Source organism: Cataglyphis hispanica, chromosome 5, assembly GCF_021464435.1.
Source record: "Cataglyphis hispanica isolate Lineage 1 chromosome 5, ULB_Chis1_1.0, whole genome shotgun sequence".
NCBI classification, from domain to species: domain Eukaryota; kingdom Metazoa; phylum Arthropoda; class Insecta; order Hymenoptera; family Formicidae; genus Cataglyphis; species Cataglyphis hispanica.
Window position 1 is genome coordinate 3,635,686 of NC_065958.1, and position 18,905 is coordinate 3,654,590.

An 18,905-nucleotide genomic window follows, 5' to 3' on the forward strand; every position below is an offset into this window, starting at 1 on the left:
TCACTTTTCATTACATACTATTTTAGCAAAAAACGAGAATTGATTGGCTATCGTATCGCTTTTATATATAGGTTGCGTTTTATGTAAAATTACAATAATTACACGGATATAATTCATTGTGGGATAAAGTCTGGTTCAATGAATTTACATAATCATACGCATACAAAATTGAACAATCATGCGTTCGATGTAAGCAACGTAGCAGATATGACTTCCTTGCAATGCTCCTTTGTCCTTCAAATATTGATTGATTTTTCGTGCATATGGATAGGGTATGTGTGGTTATGCAAATTTGCCTAGATAGGTTTTTAAAATAATGGCAGAGCTGTCGAGTGTCGAGTTCAGGATATTGAGGATGTTCAGGACACGAAGACTCGATGGCACTCGAGAATTACCAGAAACGGCATTCGCGGAGGTGGTGTATAAACACGAACATGAGAGAACGATGCGCAACATGCTACTGCGCAGCTGCCAACGCGCAGCAAGCGCAGCATTTGAACCTTTGCAGTTCGATCGGCCATATTGCCTCTTACACAACGCCCTCACGCGAACGAACGTGGGTTTATGTGATTATTTCGAAGCTTTCTGTCGTCTCGTCCTGGATCGTACACACAATTCCGTTCTACAGTGACGAGCGGTGAGTCTACTTGATTATCCGATCGGTCGGAGGTGCTCGAAATATTCCTGGACGATCGATCGCCCCTCGGTGATACGCGAGGCAATGGAACGGCATCGTCGCTCGTGTCCTCCATATTGATGACAGCGCCGACGGTGATAATTTTCTGAAATTTTTGTCGTTAATGCCCCCTGTGTCCTGAGATCGAAAGCACCCGCGTTGTCTTAAAAGCTCCCCGACAGAATGCGCGACCTCGTGGGGCCCCCGTCGTGTGCTACAAGAGTCCGCGATTACGGTGCCCCCCAGGTATTTCACGCGTCTCCACGCGGGTCGTTCGCCGTCCGTCTCGCCTCGCTGGCGTCGCCCAGCGTTGCCCGTCATGGCGCGCTCACCTCTCTCGCGGTTCATGGCGTTGTTCGTCGTCCCCCCAGCACCGTTGGTCGCCCCGCGCGTCATATGGCGCGCCTCGCTTTCGCGGCGCTCGTCGCGTTCCTCGTAATCGCGTGCACATCACTGATGATAGTCGCGCGCACCGAGAAATCGGCGCCACAGCGCGAACTATCTCGAAGATTCTGTTCGCTCGCTCGCGCGTCAAGCCTTCGCGGTGCTCCAAGTTTTTTTACCTGTCACTGATTGTCGCTTATTGATTTTTAATTTACGTGAAAATGCATACCATAATCATGATTCGCTCCTATTCTCGGACATGCGATCGTAATGCGGATAAGCGATGCACCAAGAAAAACAACGTCATCGATGTGTACCATAAAGATGTTTTCAATTTTGTTGATGATCAAAATGGTTTATTTTGTAGACACACTCGATGTTTCCTCACAATGTAGATTCGCGATATTTAAGTTAGAAGGTAGAAGGCTAAATTAATAAATTACCTGTTCTAAATCTTAAATAATCAATTATTTTATATTTTGTTTTATGAACAGCAAATAATATCTGTGGGAGAAAAAATTTGTGAGAGAAAAAAGTATACATTATATATTTTATGTAATGCATACTTGTTAATTTTATATTTATTTTTGAAATGTTGATGTGTGCGTAATTGTTGCAGCGATTTTATGTTAATGTTGATTATATTTATACTTATAATAAATATAAACATATTTTTAAATTATTCATGATTTAATAATATATATGCATGAATATATAAATTTATATATATGTATATATATATATATATATATGAATTTTTATAACATAATGTTTCAGAGAAATTAATGAATATAGGTATTATTGTATGAATTAAATGCGAATCAATCATGACGAGTAACGTAGCAATCATAAAATTAGAAGAAGGACAAGAATCTGTCACAGAGATACAAGAATCTGTCACAGAGATACAAGAATCTGATACAGAGATACAAGAATTTGGAAGATACAAGAAATTGGAAGAGGGACAAGAATCTGTCACAGAAATACAAGAATCTGTCACAGAGATACAAGAATCTGTTACAGAGATACAAACTTACTTAGAAACATTTAATAAAGAAATAGAAGGAGGGCAAGGAGAACAACTGCATGTGCAATGTTGGTATTTCACACAATAGTTCTTTTTTCTTTTTTTTTTTGTAGACATTTATATCAAACACTACTTAAATTCATATTTTATTATAGTACAACAAGTGGAGGATTTATATCAAACTGTCACGATTGTACCATCTGACACAAATCCTGGAGAAGTTAGTTACATTTTGATAGTTCAGCAACCTGAATCTGAAGAAAAAGAAAGTGAACCTGTGGAAAATGAAACAATAGCAGCAACAGCTACAGCAGCAACAGTAGAAGGAGAGGAGGCAGAAGGAGAGGAGGCAGAAGGTGAACAAGATCTCACTGTATATGATTTTGAGGACAATGAAGATAATGAGGCTCCAGTGGAATCCGAGGCAGAAGATGATAAGACTAAAATTGTTAAATTTCTTCCTAAAAAATCTCAAACTGTAACGCAGGCCCATATGTGTAACTACTGCAACTACACCAGCCCAAAACGGTACTGCTTTCATCAAATATAATTATATTTTTTTTATATTTCTGTATTATATCATAATCTTTCAAATTTGTATCTTTGAATTTATACTACTATATATTAAAATCAATCTTTCAGAGAAATTATGTAAAAAAAAAATAATGAATGATTAATTTATATATGTAACAGGTATCTCTTATCACGACACATGAAATCCCACTCTGAAGAAAGACCACATAAATGTAGCGTTTGTGAGAGAGGATTTAAAACTTTGGCTTCGCTTCAGAATCATGTCAATACTCATACTGGGACCAAGCCTCATCATTGCAAATTTTGTGAGAGTGCATTTACGACTTCAGGTATGTAATTTATTATTATTTTTTTTTATTCACATGTACACATTAAAATGCATATTGAGCGAATTTCTTTTTTTAGATAATATTTTTATATAATAATATAAATATATAATGTATAAATTATTATTATTATACAAACAGAATAAAAACATTTAATTTTCTTAAAGTTTGGCAAGTTAAAAATATTTTATTTTATCTAAATAGATGCAAAAGTAAAAATTATAAAATGTCTAACTTATACGTATTTATATTTACAGGTGAACTTGTAAGACATGTTCGGTACAGACATACCCATGAAAAACCGCATAAATGTCACGAATGCGATTATGCATCTGTTGAGCTATCAAAACTAAAAAGACATATTAGATGTCACACAGGCGAACGACCTTATCAGGTATCTTTTATTGTACTTATTCTTTATCTTTGACATCACTCATATTACAGACATACATGAAAAACCATAAAAATGGACGGTTTTTGATAAAAAAAAAAAATTAATTGTACAATTATATATATATATATATATATATATATATATATATATATATATATATATAATGTATAAATTATTATTATACAAACAGAATAAAAACATTTAATTTTTCTATGCGCGCGCGTGTGTGTGTGTGTGTGTGTGTGTGTGTGTGTGTGTGTGCGCACATAGAAGTATGTGCTAACTCATAACTGATCATTAATTGCTAACATAAAAATGTGTATATATACAGAAAACATCTATGAAATTTATTTATTTATTTTTATTTTATTTTATTTTTTTTTATAGTTTTCCACATAATATTTGCATTTAATTTATGGACTTTGTAGTAGAGATTTTCTTGATTAATTATTCTTTAAGTATTATGATTATTTATAATATTCTATTTGTGAAAAATATTTATTTTTGCTTAATATCTTTAAGTATATAAAACTTATAAATTTTACTCACAAAGTATGTTAGCTCTATATCAAGTACTGACTAAAATAAAATGCTTAATCATTTTTTAGTAACAGCAATAGGTTCAAAATAATAACAATTAAATGGAGAAATTAGCATGTATATAAGAGCTGAGGCGCGGGTATTGGTGCACGAACTTATTAAATTTGTTAAATTTTATTAACAAAAATGCATTATATATGTTTCAGATTGTTTTTTGGTCCATTTTCAGTATTGGAATTTTTTACATTGAAATTTGACTGCGATAACAACAAATATTGTGTATGTCAAATTTAAAAATTTCAATGTAATCTTTATATATTTATATATATTTATATATTTATATCCACTGAAGATGAACCAAAAAACGGCCCGCAATGTACATTTTTGTTACGATATATATTTGTTAATAAAATTTAACAATAATAAGTTTGTGCAACAATACTCGCGCCTTATCTGCTAGTTTCTCCATTTGATTATTTTTTCAGTGTCCACACTGTACATACGCAAGTCCAGATACATTTAAATTGAAACGCCATCTTCGCATTCATACTGGAGAAAAACCATATGAATGTGATTTTTGTCAAGCAAGATTTACTCAGTCTAACAGTTTAAAAGCACATAAATTAATACATAATGGTAAGTTATGTATAAAAATGTAGTATTAAGTTCACGTTATTTGTTTTGTTTTGTATCAGTCACTGTAAAGATTATCTTTTCAAACGTATTTTTTCATGTTAATAATATATATTGCAGTAGGCGATAAACCAGTATTTCAGTGCGAATTATGTCCAGCTACATGTGGTAGAAAAACGGATCTCAGGATCCATGTGCAAAAATTACATACTTCAGACAAACCTTTAAAATGTAAACGTTGTGGAAAAACATTCCCAGATAGGTATGCAAATAATTTTAAATATAATAAGACTACATTGTGGTAATGTGTTTGAACAATTAAATATATGAATGAAGAGAAAAATTGTACCTGAGAGTAAACTATATTTTTTGATACATAGATATTATTGCAGATATAGTTATAAGTTGCATAGCAAAACTCATGAAGGAGAGAAATGTTACAAGTGCGATTTATGTCCATACGCGTCTATATCGGCGCGTCATTTGGAGAGTCACATGCTCATTCATACCGATCAAAAGCCATACCAATGTGATCATTGCTTTCAATCATTTAGGCAAAAACAGTTACTCAAACGGCACTGCAATCTTTATCATAATCCTTCCTATGTTCCTCCACCACCGCAAGAAAAAACGCACCAATGTCCCGAATGTGAAAGAGCATTTAGGTGTGTGCATTAATTATTTGAAATAATTGATGATTGAATATCAGTACAATTGTTTCTAACAAAATATAAATTTTGTTATGTAGACATAAAGGTAATCTTATTCGACATATGGCTGTTCATGATCCAGAATCATCTTTACAAGAGAAACAACAGGCTTTGAAAATTGGCAGGCAGAAAAAGATACAAATTATCGACGGTCAACGTGTTGAAGTAATGACAGGTAAAAAATTAGTCTAAAACTATTATTATAATTATTCTTAATATTTGAATTTGATGTATTAGGATCGTTTATTGATGAAATACAAGTTTTTTAAATTTTAGCTTTTATTTAAACATATAATTGCAGGATTCAAGCTATAATGAACATATATATATATCTTCAATAAAGCTTTTTTTTATTATTATAGAGAAATTTAGTTCTATTAATATATTAATAATTCATATATATATGTATTATGTATATGTATATATATATATATATATATATATATATATATATATATGTATATATATATATATATATATATATATATATATATATATGTATATATGTATTAAAACTATGTATATATAAAAGCAATCACACTCACAGGGACACTTACGATATGATCTAAATATAGATCATTGACTAATATCCATGTGTTGCGACAACAGGTGATTTAGCTTCTAAACTTAAAGGTTATGAAGATGAAGAAGAGGAAGAAGATGAAGACGACATGATGGCAGTTCAAGGCAGTGATGGTCAACAATATGTCGTACTTGAAGTCATCCAGTTAGCTGACAATCAAGGAACAGATCAGGTATTGTCAAGCAAAATAGCTTGAAAGATTATCTCACACTTTGGAATAAATTATATATGATTATATATATTTATAATAGATGGCTGTAGTTGCAAATGAGGATGGAGAACTAGTAATGCAAGATCCTTTAAGTCAAGAAAGTATAGTAGCAGAAACGGGCGAAGAAGGAGTGGAAGAAGATATAGAAATGCAAGATTTAAAGATAGAATCCATTACCTCCAGTCCACCTAAATCTTCAACACAGAACACACAAAGTGATTCAAAGTTGCAAAAGGAAATGGAAACTTGTTTTGGATTTGACGAAGTGAGTATATATATAGTGAGTATATGTATAGTTTCATGTTTTTTAATTGATTAATTTTTTGAAAACTTGCCTACATTATTATTGAAGACAAGAAATAAAATATGAATTTATTTATATAGATAAATACATGATATATGTGGCATTTACTTTTTTTAGGAAGAAGAGGAAGAAGAAGAGGAAGAAGAAAGCAGTAATATAAACATGTTACAGACAATTTCGTAATAACAAATATAAGAAGAAGAATGTACCTATTTAATAGTCTAATATTTTACTTTTGTCCCAGTGTTAGTGTACGTACCCTCCCAAAAAATCATTAAAGTCCTCCGAAAAAATTACATATACTGTGTACAGAAAAAACTATGTGAGTGCAGTGTATTACCATTTAAAAATATCCACAAATAGGAGAAATGGACTAAGGTGCAGTAAACAAAACGCAATTGTTTTCTTTCCATATGACTTATTGATTCTTCAAAGTTGTATTTAATCTTTTAATTGAATTATCATGAGCATCTGTTAAATAATACATAAAAAATACATTAAAATACATTACAAAAAATTACAAAAAATACATTAAAATACATTAAAGTAATATGTAAAGTAACGCGTAGATTATAAAAATAAAAATTCACAAATAAGAATTATTATACATAAATTAAATAATGCAAACGCCCTTCTGTAATTTCGGCAATCTACATGACAGACAAACACATACAATATATTTCCTCTTGTTTTCAATCATTAAAGAAGGAAATACATGGCAGTAGTTGTTTGGAAACAATCAGCCACCCCTTTTTAAAAGTCTACTTGTCTGTCCGACATATTAAGCATTGTAATTTTTGTAGGACATCTTATATACAACATTGCTACACATCATTTGGTGTTGTTTTTATGTACAAAATAACCGTAATTTATTTTACTGTTTTGTGTCCAAATCATAGATCATAGGTTCAAATTGTTCTGAAAACATATGGGATGTTAAAATATGAAAGCTATTCGATTTTTTGTTGTTCAAGTTAGAAATATTCAAATTTACATTCTTGTTATACATTTTGGATAGTGTTTTTAAATGTTTTTATAATATTTGAAATATAAACGAAAGTAAGCAAGTATTCATTATTTAACAATGTATCAATTACAAATTAAAAATGTTTTTATGATATTTCTAGTAAGAGTTGAAAAGCTCTGTCAATTAAGCTGATAATGGTGCTTTTTTGGCAGAGAGAATGTCGAGATTCAAAGTATAAGTATATTCTAGAATATGTAGATGAAACTACAGTAACTACAGTAACTTAAATTGTAAATAAAATATTATCTTTTGAAATCATTGTGACATCGAAAAAATTTATTTGATCATTGGTTTTTCTCCTCCATTGTGAATTGTAATCTTATATAAAATGAACTAAATGTTTTTAAAACGATTTTGAGAAAGAGAACAACGAAAAAGAAACCGCCAATATAATAAAAGATTGTTCGAACATTGTATGCTTTCAAATGACTACTGCCATACATTCCTTTCTTAATAAACATGGCTAAAACTGGAAGAAGGCATATTATGCTTGTTTGTCGTAGAAATTGCTGAAAACTCAAAAGAGCATTTGCACTTAATTTAATTTATGTATGTAATTTTATATTTGTGAATTTTTATTTTATAGTCCATGCTTTTATATTATTTTTATATGTCTTATTATTTGACAGCTAATAATTAAGAGATCGAAACATACGACTTTGAATAATTAATAAATCACATTGGAAAAGAAAAGAATTTCCGTTTTGATTACGACGCCTAACTTTCAATTAGTCTATTTTCCCTGTTTGTAGATATTCAATACCAGGGTCTTCAACTTTGTTTTTCATTCAAAAATATTTTGCATATCTCTAATAGGGAGTTACAGTGTGATTCACATGCATGGTACAAGAACTTTTTTTGCCATTAGTGCATTAGGTACACAATAATTTATAAAAATATTATAGTTTTGTGGTTTAGTAAAATATCAAGCAAATGTACAATTATAAATTTCTTAAAAATAATATTAAGAATAATAGATAAGGTTGCATATATTAATAATAAGGAAAAGTAGTGTAGGATATCTTGACATATTTTCAAGTTTATTTATAATTATAGTATAGAAGCTGATCACACACACAACTTTCGCTAATAAATGGGATGAATATCAATTCTGTCAAAAGCAGCTCCGAAAGCTGAAACTGACAAGAATAAATGAGGCTACAATGTGTAAATAAATGCTTATTTGTGTCTTTGTTATTTATATTATGTCAAATTTCGAATTAGATATCAATTTAATATTTCAACACAAATGCGAAATATCAAGAAGGAAGTAATTTAAAAATTGTATCAAAAATATTTTATATTATCTATTTATATATAATCATCTTTTCTTATGTTAAAAATTGGGAAATAAATAGAAAAAATTAGAATAAGTTGATGTATTGGGTTCATGGAGCAGATTGATGCATTATACATAAAAAAATATAACATTTTTATTCATGATACAATTAGAGAAGGCAAGAGTTTTTTGTTAAAAAAGAAGAAGCAATATATACATTATTTTTTTTATAACAATATTTGTTTTGTTTGCCATTTGTTAATTGGACATCAATAATTCAATGAATAACAATTTTGGCGAACTTCTATGTGTATTATTTATATCATTACATATATGTACATATATATATATATATATATATATATATATATATATATATATATATATATATAAAACATAGCGAATTAAACATGTTTTATAGGAAGAAATAAATATTGCAGGTTTATTATTAGATTCGTGCTCTATGTATATTATAAAATTGTCGCAACTTTATTCACATCTTATATTTATAAATAGTCTTTAATACACGTATAACTGTTTAATAAACACAACCTCGCACGTAGTGTTTCCAACTTAATTTAGAGGCATGATAATTTGCGATAAAATAATTAAAAACAAGAGTTTGGTCACACATATTGATAAATAATTTTAATTTGATTTTAGGAGAAATATATAACAAAACAATCATTGAAACAATGGATTTCTTTTAATGAAAAGTAAATTTATAAGCTCATATCTTTTTATCACTGGAAACATTACAATTTTCCAATAAAACATTATACATTTAACATTACAATAAAATCGATAACTTTTTAACATTTTCTTGTTAATAAAGTGATACAAAATATATATCTTTATGAATATATCAGAATGAAAAACAGTGTGTAATTATAAATATTCGTACAATGTTGCTCATGAAAAAAATTATTTCGCTTACCTTTTGTAAGATTTGAGGTAACGAAATAAACCTTGTAAAAAATATGTATAATTTTTTTTATATATAAATTGTACAATTGTAATTTAATGATTAATTACTATATGCTGTCTAAAATTCTGCATTTTCTTACATTATCCCAAAGAATAAGAGCGATGTAACATTTTCTCGATAAATAAACATTATGTCGTCGACAATACATTTATCATTCGTCATGTTCACGTTCAAATTTTCATTTTTAATTTGTTTAATTTTTGAGGGTTTGGAGTTTATTAAGTTTTTAAATTTGTGATTTGATCTTTCCTTTCGATATTACTTTATTCAAGTTTGTCAATAAATGGCAACGTTTACTAATGTATATTTACACTCCCTTCTATTAGTGTTATTAGAAGAGACCACACCCAGATGCACCCTTGGTCATCAACCCCCATAAAGCAAGTTTCTCGTCTCGTTTATAGGGATATATCTAAAGCACGCAATATGAATTGCGTGATCCATGTTGTAATGAAGATATATATACATATATTATTATTTTTATGAGATAAATCAACAATTAAAAATTATGTTTTATTAATGATTTAATTTTAATCAAATTTATTCTTGAAGCCATTCCTTTCTCTTCTGTTATATTTTATAACTTTTTTCTTGTTTATTCTCATTTTTATTTTAGTTTCAGTAAAAATTATCAATAGTAAATGGTCCTGATTAAGAAGAGTGAAAGTATCTCGACTTTATCGGTTAGTCAAAGAATCGTAATGTTAAGAACGATTTATAGTAAATTCTCTTTTGACCGAGAGATAATCTCGGGTCGACAGCACATACATACTACTGTCGACAAACGAAACGGACACTGGGACAAATGGAGGTGACATAGGATACAGGGTACAGGCCCACGCGAATGCACTTTCTTGGCCTCCCACGGCCTCACCTTTATGTGGCGAGCCGCTATATACATAGGTGAATATCTGTGTATGTGTGTATTTGTTGTGTGTTGCGAATCAGTTGGAAATTTCCTCTGTCAATATATAGACCACCAAAAAAATCAATTTTTTTTGTCTCAGAAATCCCTCGCACGTGCGTTGATCTATTGTAAGAAAAGTATGTTTTGCCTTAAGCAAAATTATTTGAAAGCTATATAACGTATTGAATGCATATATTTTTACACATATATAATACTATAACAAAAGTAGAGGTATTTTTAATAGATATTTACTACCTTAATTTTACCATTTTTTTCTTAAATGTACTGCAATATTAATACATAAATAATTCTCGCGCGTTTATCTTTTAATATTAAAATAATAGTCTAGATTTTTTATGGGAATTAAATATGTGATATGAAAAATCAATAAATAATCTTGGGATTAATTTTATAATAAAAGAAGAATAAAATAAGATGAAGATAAAATTTAATAAGCAAATAAGATTCTTCAATAAAATCAATAGCAGCGAAACGCTTTTTTATTTTCAATACTTGCAGCTTGATATATCAAAATTGTTGAGAAAATTTTTATCATAAATGTGAGAAAACTTGAAAGTAGGAATACACGTTGCTAAGTAATAAGACAGATATACTAATTATTATCTTTTTATAATCCCTATTATTAAAGTTTTTTCTATTTATTATGGAAAAATAATTTCTGACATTATTAAATTTCGATATTCCAAAATAAAAAAATTCTATATTGCAAATTAAGTATATCTATATTTTAAGATTCTCACTAATCTTTTTTAGAAAATAATTAATAACAAATGTATTAATGACACGTATATGCCATTATTTTCATAATACTTTTTACAAACACGTTTTTCTGAAAAAAGATAATATTTAATATTATCTTAGAAAAATATCGTTACAAGTAATAAAGTTTTATAATTAAATAAGTTTTATAAGCAGATTACATTTTAAAATTATATATAATTTAATGACTACATCGTATTGAAAGAACGATAAGAAGAAATTACAGAATATACAGATTTCGCACACATGTAGATACAATAAATTTTTCAAGGCAAGGTTTTATATCTTTTTTACGCCTATGCTGTTATTCGTTGAAACTAGATTCGAAAACGTCTTATTGTCATCGCTAGACACAATCTCGCTACCTCCGCTATAATCTGTGCCATACTCGGCGGAGAACGCGGAGACGCGTGAGATAAACTCGCGTGTCGGTGAACTCGTGCCGTGCACGCATAATCGTGGTCTCGGACCACGCGTATGTATATGTGTACGTGTATCGCAATAAACCGCACGTACATATATTATATGCAGTTTCCTTTTCACGAGGACCACCTAGACGGACCGTAACGATGAACTAACCGGATTCGACGCTACGAGAATCTACGTGTTCGCAAATACATTCACGCATACAGATTGCGCGTGCATACGTCGCCCGTACGTAAATTACGCACACGGCTATCATTCCCGGATAGTAAGAGCGGATAAATGAGACACACGATCAGGCAGATACAAGCGTGCGAGCCAAACATGTATAGGTCTTTCGAAATCCTTTTACGAGCGCCGATTCGCGTGACAAAGGTCGTACTTCGCGTGCGCTCCCAGCGGAGAATATTAAATAACAATGTTTCGTATACGAGATCGACAGAGTGTCTTATCGCGGAATACATGTTGTAAGATCGATCGTGCGTCGAGACAAAAATGTATAGCCGAATGGGTTTCAAATGTCAAGTGCAAGAAAGTCATATGTTCTCTATTAATATTGAATGAATCATGATATAAGAATTCCATTTTTTTTAGTCTTACGTACGATAACGCTTCGGAATTAGATATGTTTCTGAAAAATTTAACTATATTAGATATTATAGTTTGATACGCGCGCGAAGAGAGAGAGAGAGAGAGAGAGAGAGAGAGAGAGAGAGAGAGAGAGAGAAAGAGAGAGAGCAATAAAAGCGAAAATGCAACCCAAAAGAAATTAATAGTGTAAAATAGATTTCTAATCTTTGAAATCAAAAGAAATTGCTTTTAGAGTTTTTTTATTTTCTTTGATCTCCTTTCTAGCTCTTATAATATAGGAAAAAAACAGCGCGAGTAACAGTCGGAGTTCTCACTCATTAGACTTACCGCATCTATCCATTCACAGCAGGCGTATGTACTGTTACAATTTATAACTCCGAAGATATTCCAAGAAGAAAGCTTGTTTTTCCTAAGAGAAATCCGCTAGCGCCGTCACATTTCTGCGTTTTATGTAATTACAGGAAAGAACTATGAATATGAAAAGATTCGCGTTTAAGCATCTTCTTACACTAAGAAATTAGGTGTCTGTCCTTGGTTATTCGGGATTATATGGATTTCAAAGTTTGTTTTTATTGTGAAAGCAATTATGTAAACAAATCATTAACTGCTTAAGTGCGCCAAAACTCCTCGATGTAGCTTAATGATAATCAATGTATCTTTACAAACATTTTAAATAGTAAACATTTTAAATATTTGAAATAATTACTGCGCATTACATTAAAAAAAAAATCTTTAAAAAATTTTCGAGCAATAACAGAACTTATAATTATTATGGATAATATTAATAAAATTAAAATAAAAACGGAATTATATTATCCAAAATATAAAAAGAAAATAAAACAGGAAATTATGTGAATTACAACTGGAAAAATTTTTGGAACAATGTTTGTATTGTACAATGTAAAACGTTCAGAGACATAAACTGCATAGCCGGTTTTATTCACTTTTATTCACAACCGGAAACGTTATGCCTACATAGGTGTCAGATGAGAAATCGACGCTGTCTGGATTTCATCATGTACGATTGACGACTATTCATTGTGCCGGATCTCCTGGCATATTACTAGAGCAAGTACTTTAATTGCAGGATGTCGTTAATTTATTGCGACTATCAGCCGTGCGAATGACTTCATCTATGATGCGTGACGACAGGTAATTACCTATCGTTGCTTATAAACTCACCCTATTAATTATTCATTTTATTGTCGTAGGTCAAAAAACGATTGTATATTGTCTTGTGTCTATTGATAATTCATTTTCGCGATATGGAATAAGATAGTTATTCTCTAATAAATTGTCGATTGTACCAATAATATCTTAACATAAATTTTTTGTGTTTATTAAATAAATTTTATATATTAAAAAGAATATATCATTTTTTTTTTAATATACAAAATTTATTTCTAGAAATAAAAATATTTTAACATGTACCGGAGAAAATCAATTAAACTTTCATTAATTAATACTTATGATAACGATTTATAAACAGTGTTAAGATATTATTGGCGCAATCGGCCTTTAATAACAATTACATATCGCGAAAATGGATTATCAATAGACGCAAGATAAAGCGGGAAGGGATGGAGCAAAATGAAGTGATAATGAACGATGATGTGCAGACGATATCGATATTTTAAGTAAGACAATGACAATAACTATAATTCTATCGTGCCTTGCTGTTGCGATTCTTGCGTAACGCGCGTTACGCAAATCCGACAGGCGAGATCGCGTCAGCTGGAGGAAAATGTACGTTTCCTGGAGATATTATTCGAGAACAATGAGCTTTCGTTATCGAGTTAATTTATACGAATGCACTCTGTCAGTGAAAATACTATATATATGTACTATATTCATTGCGTAACGCATTACGTATGATAATATAGTTAGCATTCTATTATGTTTCTAATTCTGGAAAACTGTCAATCTCGAGCAAGTATTTAAATACACAGCGAATTTCTGATATCGATATTATTTCACATCTCGCAACAAAATTTGAAAAAAAATCATAACGTGTTAATTGCAATTTTTGATGACAGTACACAGCTGCATTCGGAAACGTGCAAGCATCAAATATATTCAAATATAATTTGAGTCGTATTTCATCTCTTTCTAATTCATCTTTCTAATTATCTCTGTTACTTCCAGTCACGGTTTACTCTATTTTAACTGACAGGACATTTTATTTTTTATGTTATGAATAATATAAATACTTATCATATCTAATCACTTCTTTATTTCGCTTTCTCTCTCTCTCTCTTTCTCAATTTGATCTTATAATTTATAGAATTTGTTTTCCTCATACAAAAAGTAAAAATCAATAAGTTCACATTTACTCTTTTGCCTTTCTCAAGCGCAGGTTTTACGAGCCACAATTTTATTTTAACAAAATCAAGCAAAAATCGCAACACGGTATCATTTGACCACGCAAGAATGGGTCTGTCGACATTGACACTCGATCATTTATTATCGTGAAATTCGAGATAGGGCAGCAAGCGTTTTTCCTTCGATATTTCGATCCTTATAAGAACCTCGCGTCGACTCGAGCGGAATGAATTCGTGCCCATGTGGTACGTGGAGCATAATCACACCCACGAGCAATGCCATAATCGAACAATGTTACGTCTTTATCGTCTCGTATATAGTTGCATATATGTGCGCGTATGTCCCTACGCAAAAAGCAAACGCCAATTTGCAATGAGGGCGTGGCGCCATTCAACGAGATTCGCAAGGACAAAGACATTAAATTTTATCCCGTTGCATCACGATTTGTATCCCGTGATACCTACCCGCCGATCTCTGTCTCGCCTACGTAGCAAGTTTGTAAAAAGCTTGCTGGAACCGGTGCTATGAAATCGAAAGTGCAACTCAGGTGTAGGTATGAATACCTCTGACACTTTGAGAAAACGATAAAAAGAATTAGTCGCTTTTATCGCTGTAGATAAATTAATTTATTCTACTCGAATCTCTAATCTTCGAAATCAAATTTCAATCTTGAAATTTTATGCTCTACATGTATTTCTATATATTCTATAAATTTTAATTATTGTATTTGTAATATGCATTCTTGTATTACATGACTGAAATATTATTAGAGTTGTATATTAAAAACATTATTTATATTAGAATTTTCAATACAAATAATTTATAGCAAAGGATTGTTGATACTAATGCATTTAAATTATTTTGACAATAAATTTCGTTATGAATAATTTTTTTAGAAAGACAGTAATTATTACACAAACATTATCCAAAGAGTTTGGAATGTCAGAGTTTATATACAAACTTTTCTTAAACATTATAATTCTCTTGCTTGAAAAGTAATATTTTAAATAAATATGTATTATTTATTCTAAAAAATTTTGGTTTCGTGCACGAAAATTATACGTTAATCTATTATTTATTGCGAATGAAATTCTTTCTCCGTTCTTTTCTTATTCGCTGTTTTTTTTTTTTTTTATTAAATCAAAAAAGATGTACACATAAGTCTATATACAGAACGCGCTTACAATGATATTAGCGCGCTGACATTCGTTGTTTGCCAAACATTGTTATTGGTTGTTATCGTATGTTTAGATAATAGCGTTTGTTCCGAATACGGCAAAAGTGCTCACATAATATTCTTAAAATCTGAGTTTCAGAACTTTCCTTATTTCTTTTTAATTCACATTCTTTTTACAGGATAGTTTTAAGTTATTTTTGTATATATTAATCATAAAAATCAAGATTATATAAAACCTCCTATCCGTCTGACATGAGATCGATAAACGGCATGTCGCTCCGCGCGTATATTCCTGGTTGAGCGTAGCCTGTAAGGCATCTGATCGGCGACAGCCTCGCGATCATCGATCGAGTCGATCGGAGGCTATTGCCGATCGGATTGATTGCCGCCACAAGATTTTCCGCTTTTCTTTGCCTTTGCTTTGCCTAAGCGCAACATCGTTCAAAGATCGGCGACATCGCCTCTCACCGAGAAGCGGATAAAAGAAGACGGTAAAGGGGAAGCGATATACCTGTTGGATAAGAGAGAGGAGAAAAAAAAAATTCGCGGACACACACGAATCGGGATAGTCGACCACCGGTCCTCTTTTTGCGATGAGTCATCAACCAAGAGTCTTTCCCGCGATTTCTTTATCGCCTTCTTCGTCTTGTTCTTATCCTTTTACCGCCGCTCTCTATACCACTAAGCTAACTCTTCCTCTCGTCTCGCGGCTTCGTCTGTTCTTTTCGCAACGTGTCTGCTTTAGCCGCGTGCGTCGAGAAGAAAGCGAAGAAAATAGCTTCTCGCGTGCAAGAGTGAGCACAGAAGACAAAGACTCTGAAAGAGAGAGAGGGTTTCGAATACATATACAAGCTCTCGGTTGGCATGGTACGACGTCATGCGAGAATACGAAACAAGAAACGCACGTCGTAAATGTTGCTTCGACATAGAGGCGACTGTAAAAATCCATACCGAGAGACGTGACGTTTAGTACAAAATATCGATAGTTTTTTTTTTTTTTGCTAAGGTAAAAGAGCAAGGGTGCAATAACGTCGTCGCAATTCCAGAAGTAATATTTAAAGGGGCTAGTAGATGAAAGAGACAAAAGTATAATGCAAAGATATTTGTATTTTATGATAATGTATCGAAGAAAAAATCGTTATAATCAAGGGAGGACGTTTTTCACAGTATATTATATATATATATATATATATATATATATATATATATATATATATAATTTACGCATTATTTATTTGGTAGCACGGTAGAATTTTCTAAATGTTGTTATAAGTATATAAAAAATAAATGGAATATAATCCAGGTATTAGATTCTCTCCATTAGGTCTCAATGCTGATCATAAAATTGAAAATTTAATATCAGTAATCTTGGAATATTGTAAACGTGACACGCGCTTTTATCCACTTGATCCTTCATTTACGAAGCCGCAGACATTTTCGCGGATAATCACGGCTCGTGGATGCGTGAAGCTATCCGCGCTTATTCGCGCATGCAGTCCTTGGTAAAGTATAAGTGCGTTGGTGAACTGACATGCACGCGTAAGTCCCCGGATGCAACCGCGATCGCGCTGCAAATTGAGGAAACTGTCTTTTTTACAGGACCCTTGTTGCATGTATAATCCTATGATAACTCTATGGACAGACTTTTAATAATGGGCATAAAAAGATTATAGAAAATTTTCTATTTTCATAATAATTTTATGCGTACGCTAAAAAATGTGAACAATCAATTTTTTTTTATAATCCAAAAACATCATCTCTCGTCAACAATAGGCACAAATTAAATGGATAAATTTAATTATACAGAATATAGCTATCCATAATTTCTCGAGTTTTAATTTTTATTTATTTAAAGATTGTACTTTATGTAATAATAAAATTAAAATTATAATCAGTCGTATATTCAATATATTTGGCATGAACATGAATTATTATCAGTATCACATATTTCTATTTGAAAAGAATAAATAGATAATTGAATGCAAAGAAAAGAAAAACTCAAGAATGATGACGTTGATATACACTTACAAAAGCAATGCGTAAAATAAAGCGAAAAAATCATATTTATATTCAATGTGTATATCGTTGAATGTGCATGCCTTTTTAGCATCGCGCTGCGACCTCACGTTCCGAAAAAGAGATACCGCTCACGAAGGAGTCAATAAAGATGATTTTACAGCCTGGGCGCCATTTCTCCGCGTTTTCGGAGAGATTTACGTTACGACAATGAGGCAAACAGTAAATCTCCTAATTGTTAAGCCGGCCGCAGATCCGCGGTAAATGTTTCTTCGTTATTTTCAGCGTAACCTTACACCAGGGTTGCTGATGTAAGTACCTGTGACCATGGCCGTAACCATGCTCTCGAGACGTGTATAAAGTGTAACGTGTAAAACCTGCACATCGTGTGTGCAGCTCACGACGGGTTTGTAAATGCAGCAGGGGGTACGAGGTGCCATAAGTCAGGCGGCTCAGAGAGAGAATCGTAGCTCATGGAATTTGAAATTTTTACTTGTCGCTCGACTAATCGTCATTCTCATTGTACACATATATGCTAAGGTTTCGCATTTTTTTAGAGAGACGAGCGCGAAAGCAGATCCGCAGTAAGAATACCTATTACCTTATAGCTAGCATGTTAGAAGAATAATAATCGAATAATAATCATCGTTATTTAGATCGATTATGCTCTTCAATTAATCTGGGATAATTCGATCGGATCTATTGAGGGATCGCGAGAGAGATAATGCGATCCTTTCTCTCCCATTATCTATTATCAATTCATGATATTGCACATTTGTAGCGAACTGTCTCTCTCTATCTCTTGCTCAATAAACCTCGTCAATGATTCACGATTTGTGTTGCATGTTACGCGTGCGATTAGTACGATATACGTACGTATATAAATATGCCGTGGAGACAAGATATGTCTTGCGACACGTTTTAATCCGTTCTCTGATTACTTGCGTTTCCTTCTACACATCTGGTATATAAAGTGATTTGAGATAATTATATTTTCTCACATATGGGATGAAAAAATAAAGTAAGACAACATCTTTTCTATAAGTGACGCTAGAACTAGAATATTTAAGTTG

General features: G+C 31.6%; 1 protein-coding gene across 5 annotated transcripts; it reads left to right on the forward strand.

Moving 5' to 3' along the window:
• Window positions 1-490: 490 nt before the first annotated feature.
• Window positions 491-9,679, forward strand: LOC126849670 (transcriptional repressor CTCFL-like). Of its 5 annotated transcripts, none has more exons than XM_050591729.1 (12): window positions 491-637; window positions 1,838-2,155; window positions 2,243-2,615; window positions 2,781-2,950; window positions 3,205-3,341; window positions 4,367-4,517; window positions 4,635-4,776; window positions 4,907-5,179; window positions 5,263-5,399; window positions 5,834-5,979; window positions 6,059-6,283; window positions 6,440-9,679. In XM_050591729.1, exons 2-12 carry the CDS (start codon window positions 1,888-1,890, stop codon window positions 6,503-6,505), a joined length of 2,088 nt encoding a protein of 695 aa, XP_050447686.1. In that variant the 5' UTR covers window positions 491-637; window positions 1,838-1,887; the 3' UTR covers window positions 6,506-9,679. The 5 variants fall into 5 exon arrangements, with proteins under 5 accessions (XP_050447686.1, XP_050447690.1, XP_050447688.1 ...); XM_050591733.1 differs by having other exon boundaries at window positions 494-637; window positions 5,858-5,979; XM_050591731.1 differs by having other exon boundaries at window positions 541-771.
• The last annotated feature ends 9,226 nt before the right edge of the window (window positions 9,680-18,905 follow it).

Bases quoted from the DNA above. Each gene is read 5' to 3' on its own strand.
- LOC126849670 (XM_050591729.1), top strand. From the start codon at position 1,888: ATGACGAGTAACGTAGCAATCATAAAATTAGAAGAAGGACAAGAATCT. The intron at 4,518-4,634 runs GTAAGTTATGTA...TATATATTGCAG, and splicing joins ACATAAATTAATACATAATG to TAGGCGATAAACCAGTATTT. The intron at 5,400-5,833 runs GTAAAAAATTAG...TTGCGACAACAG, and splicing joins ACGTGTTGAAGTAATGACAG to GTGATTTAGCTTCTAAACTT.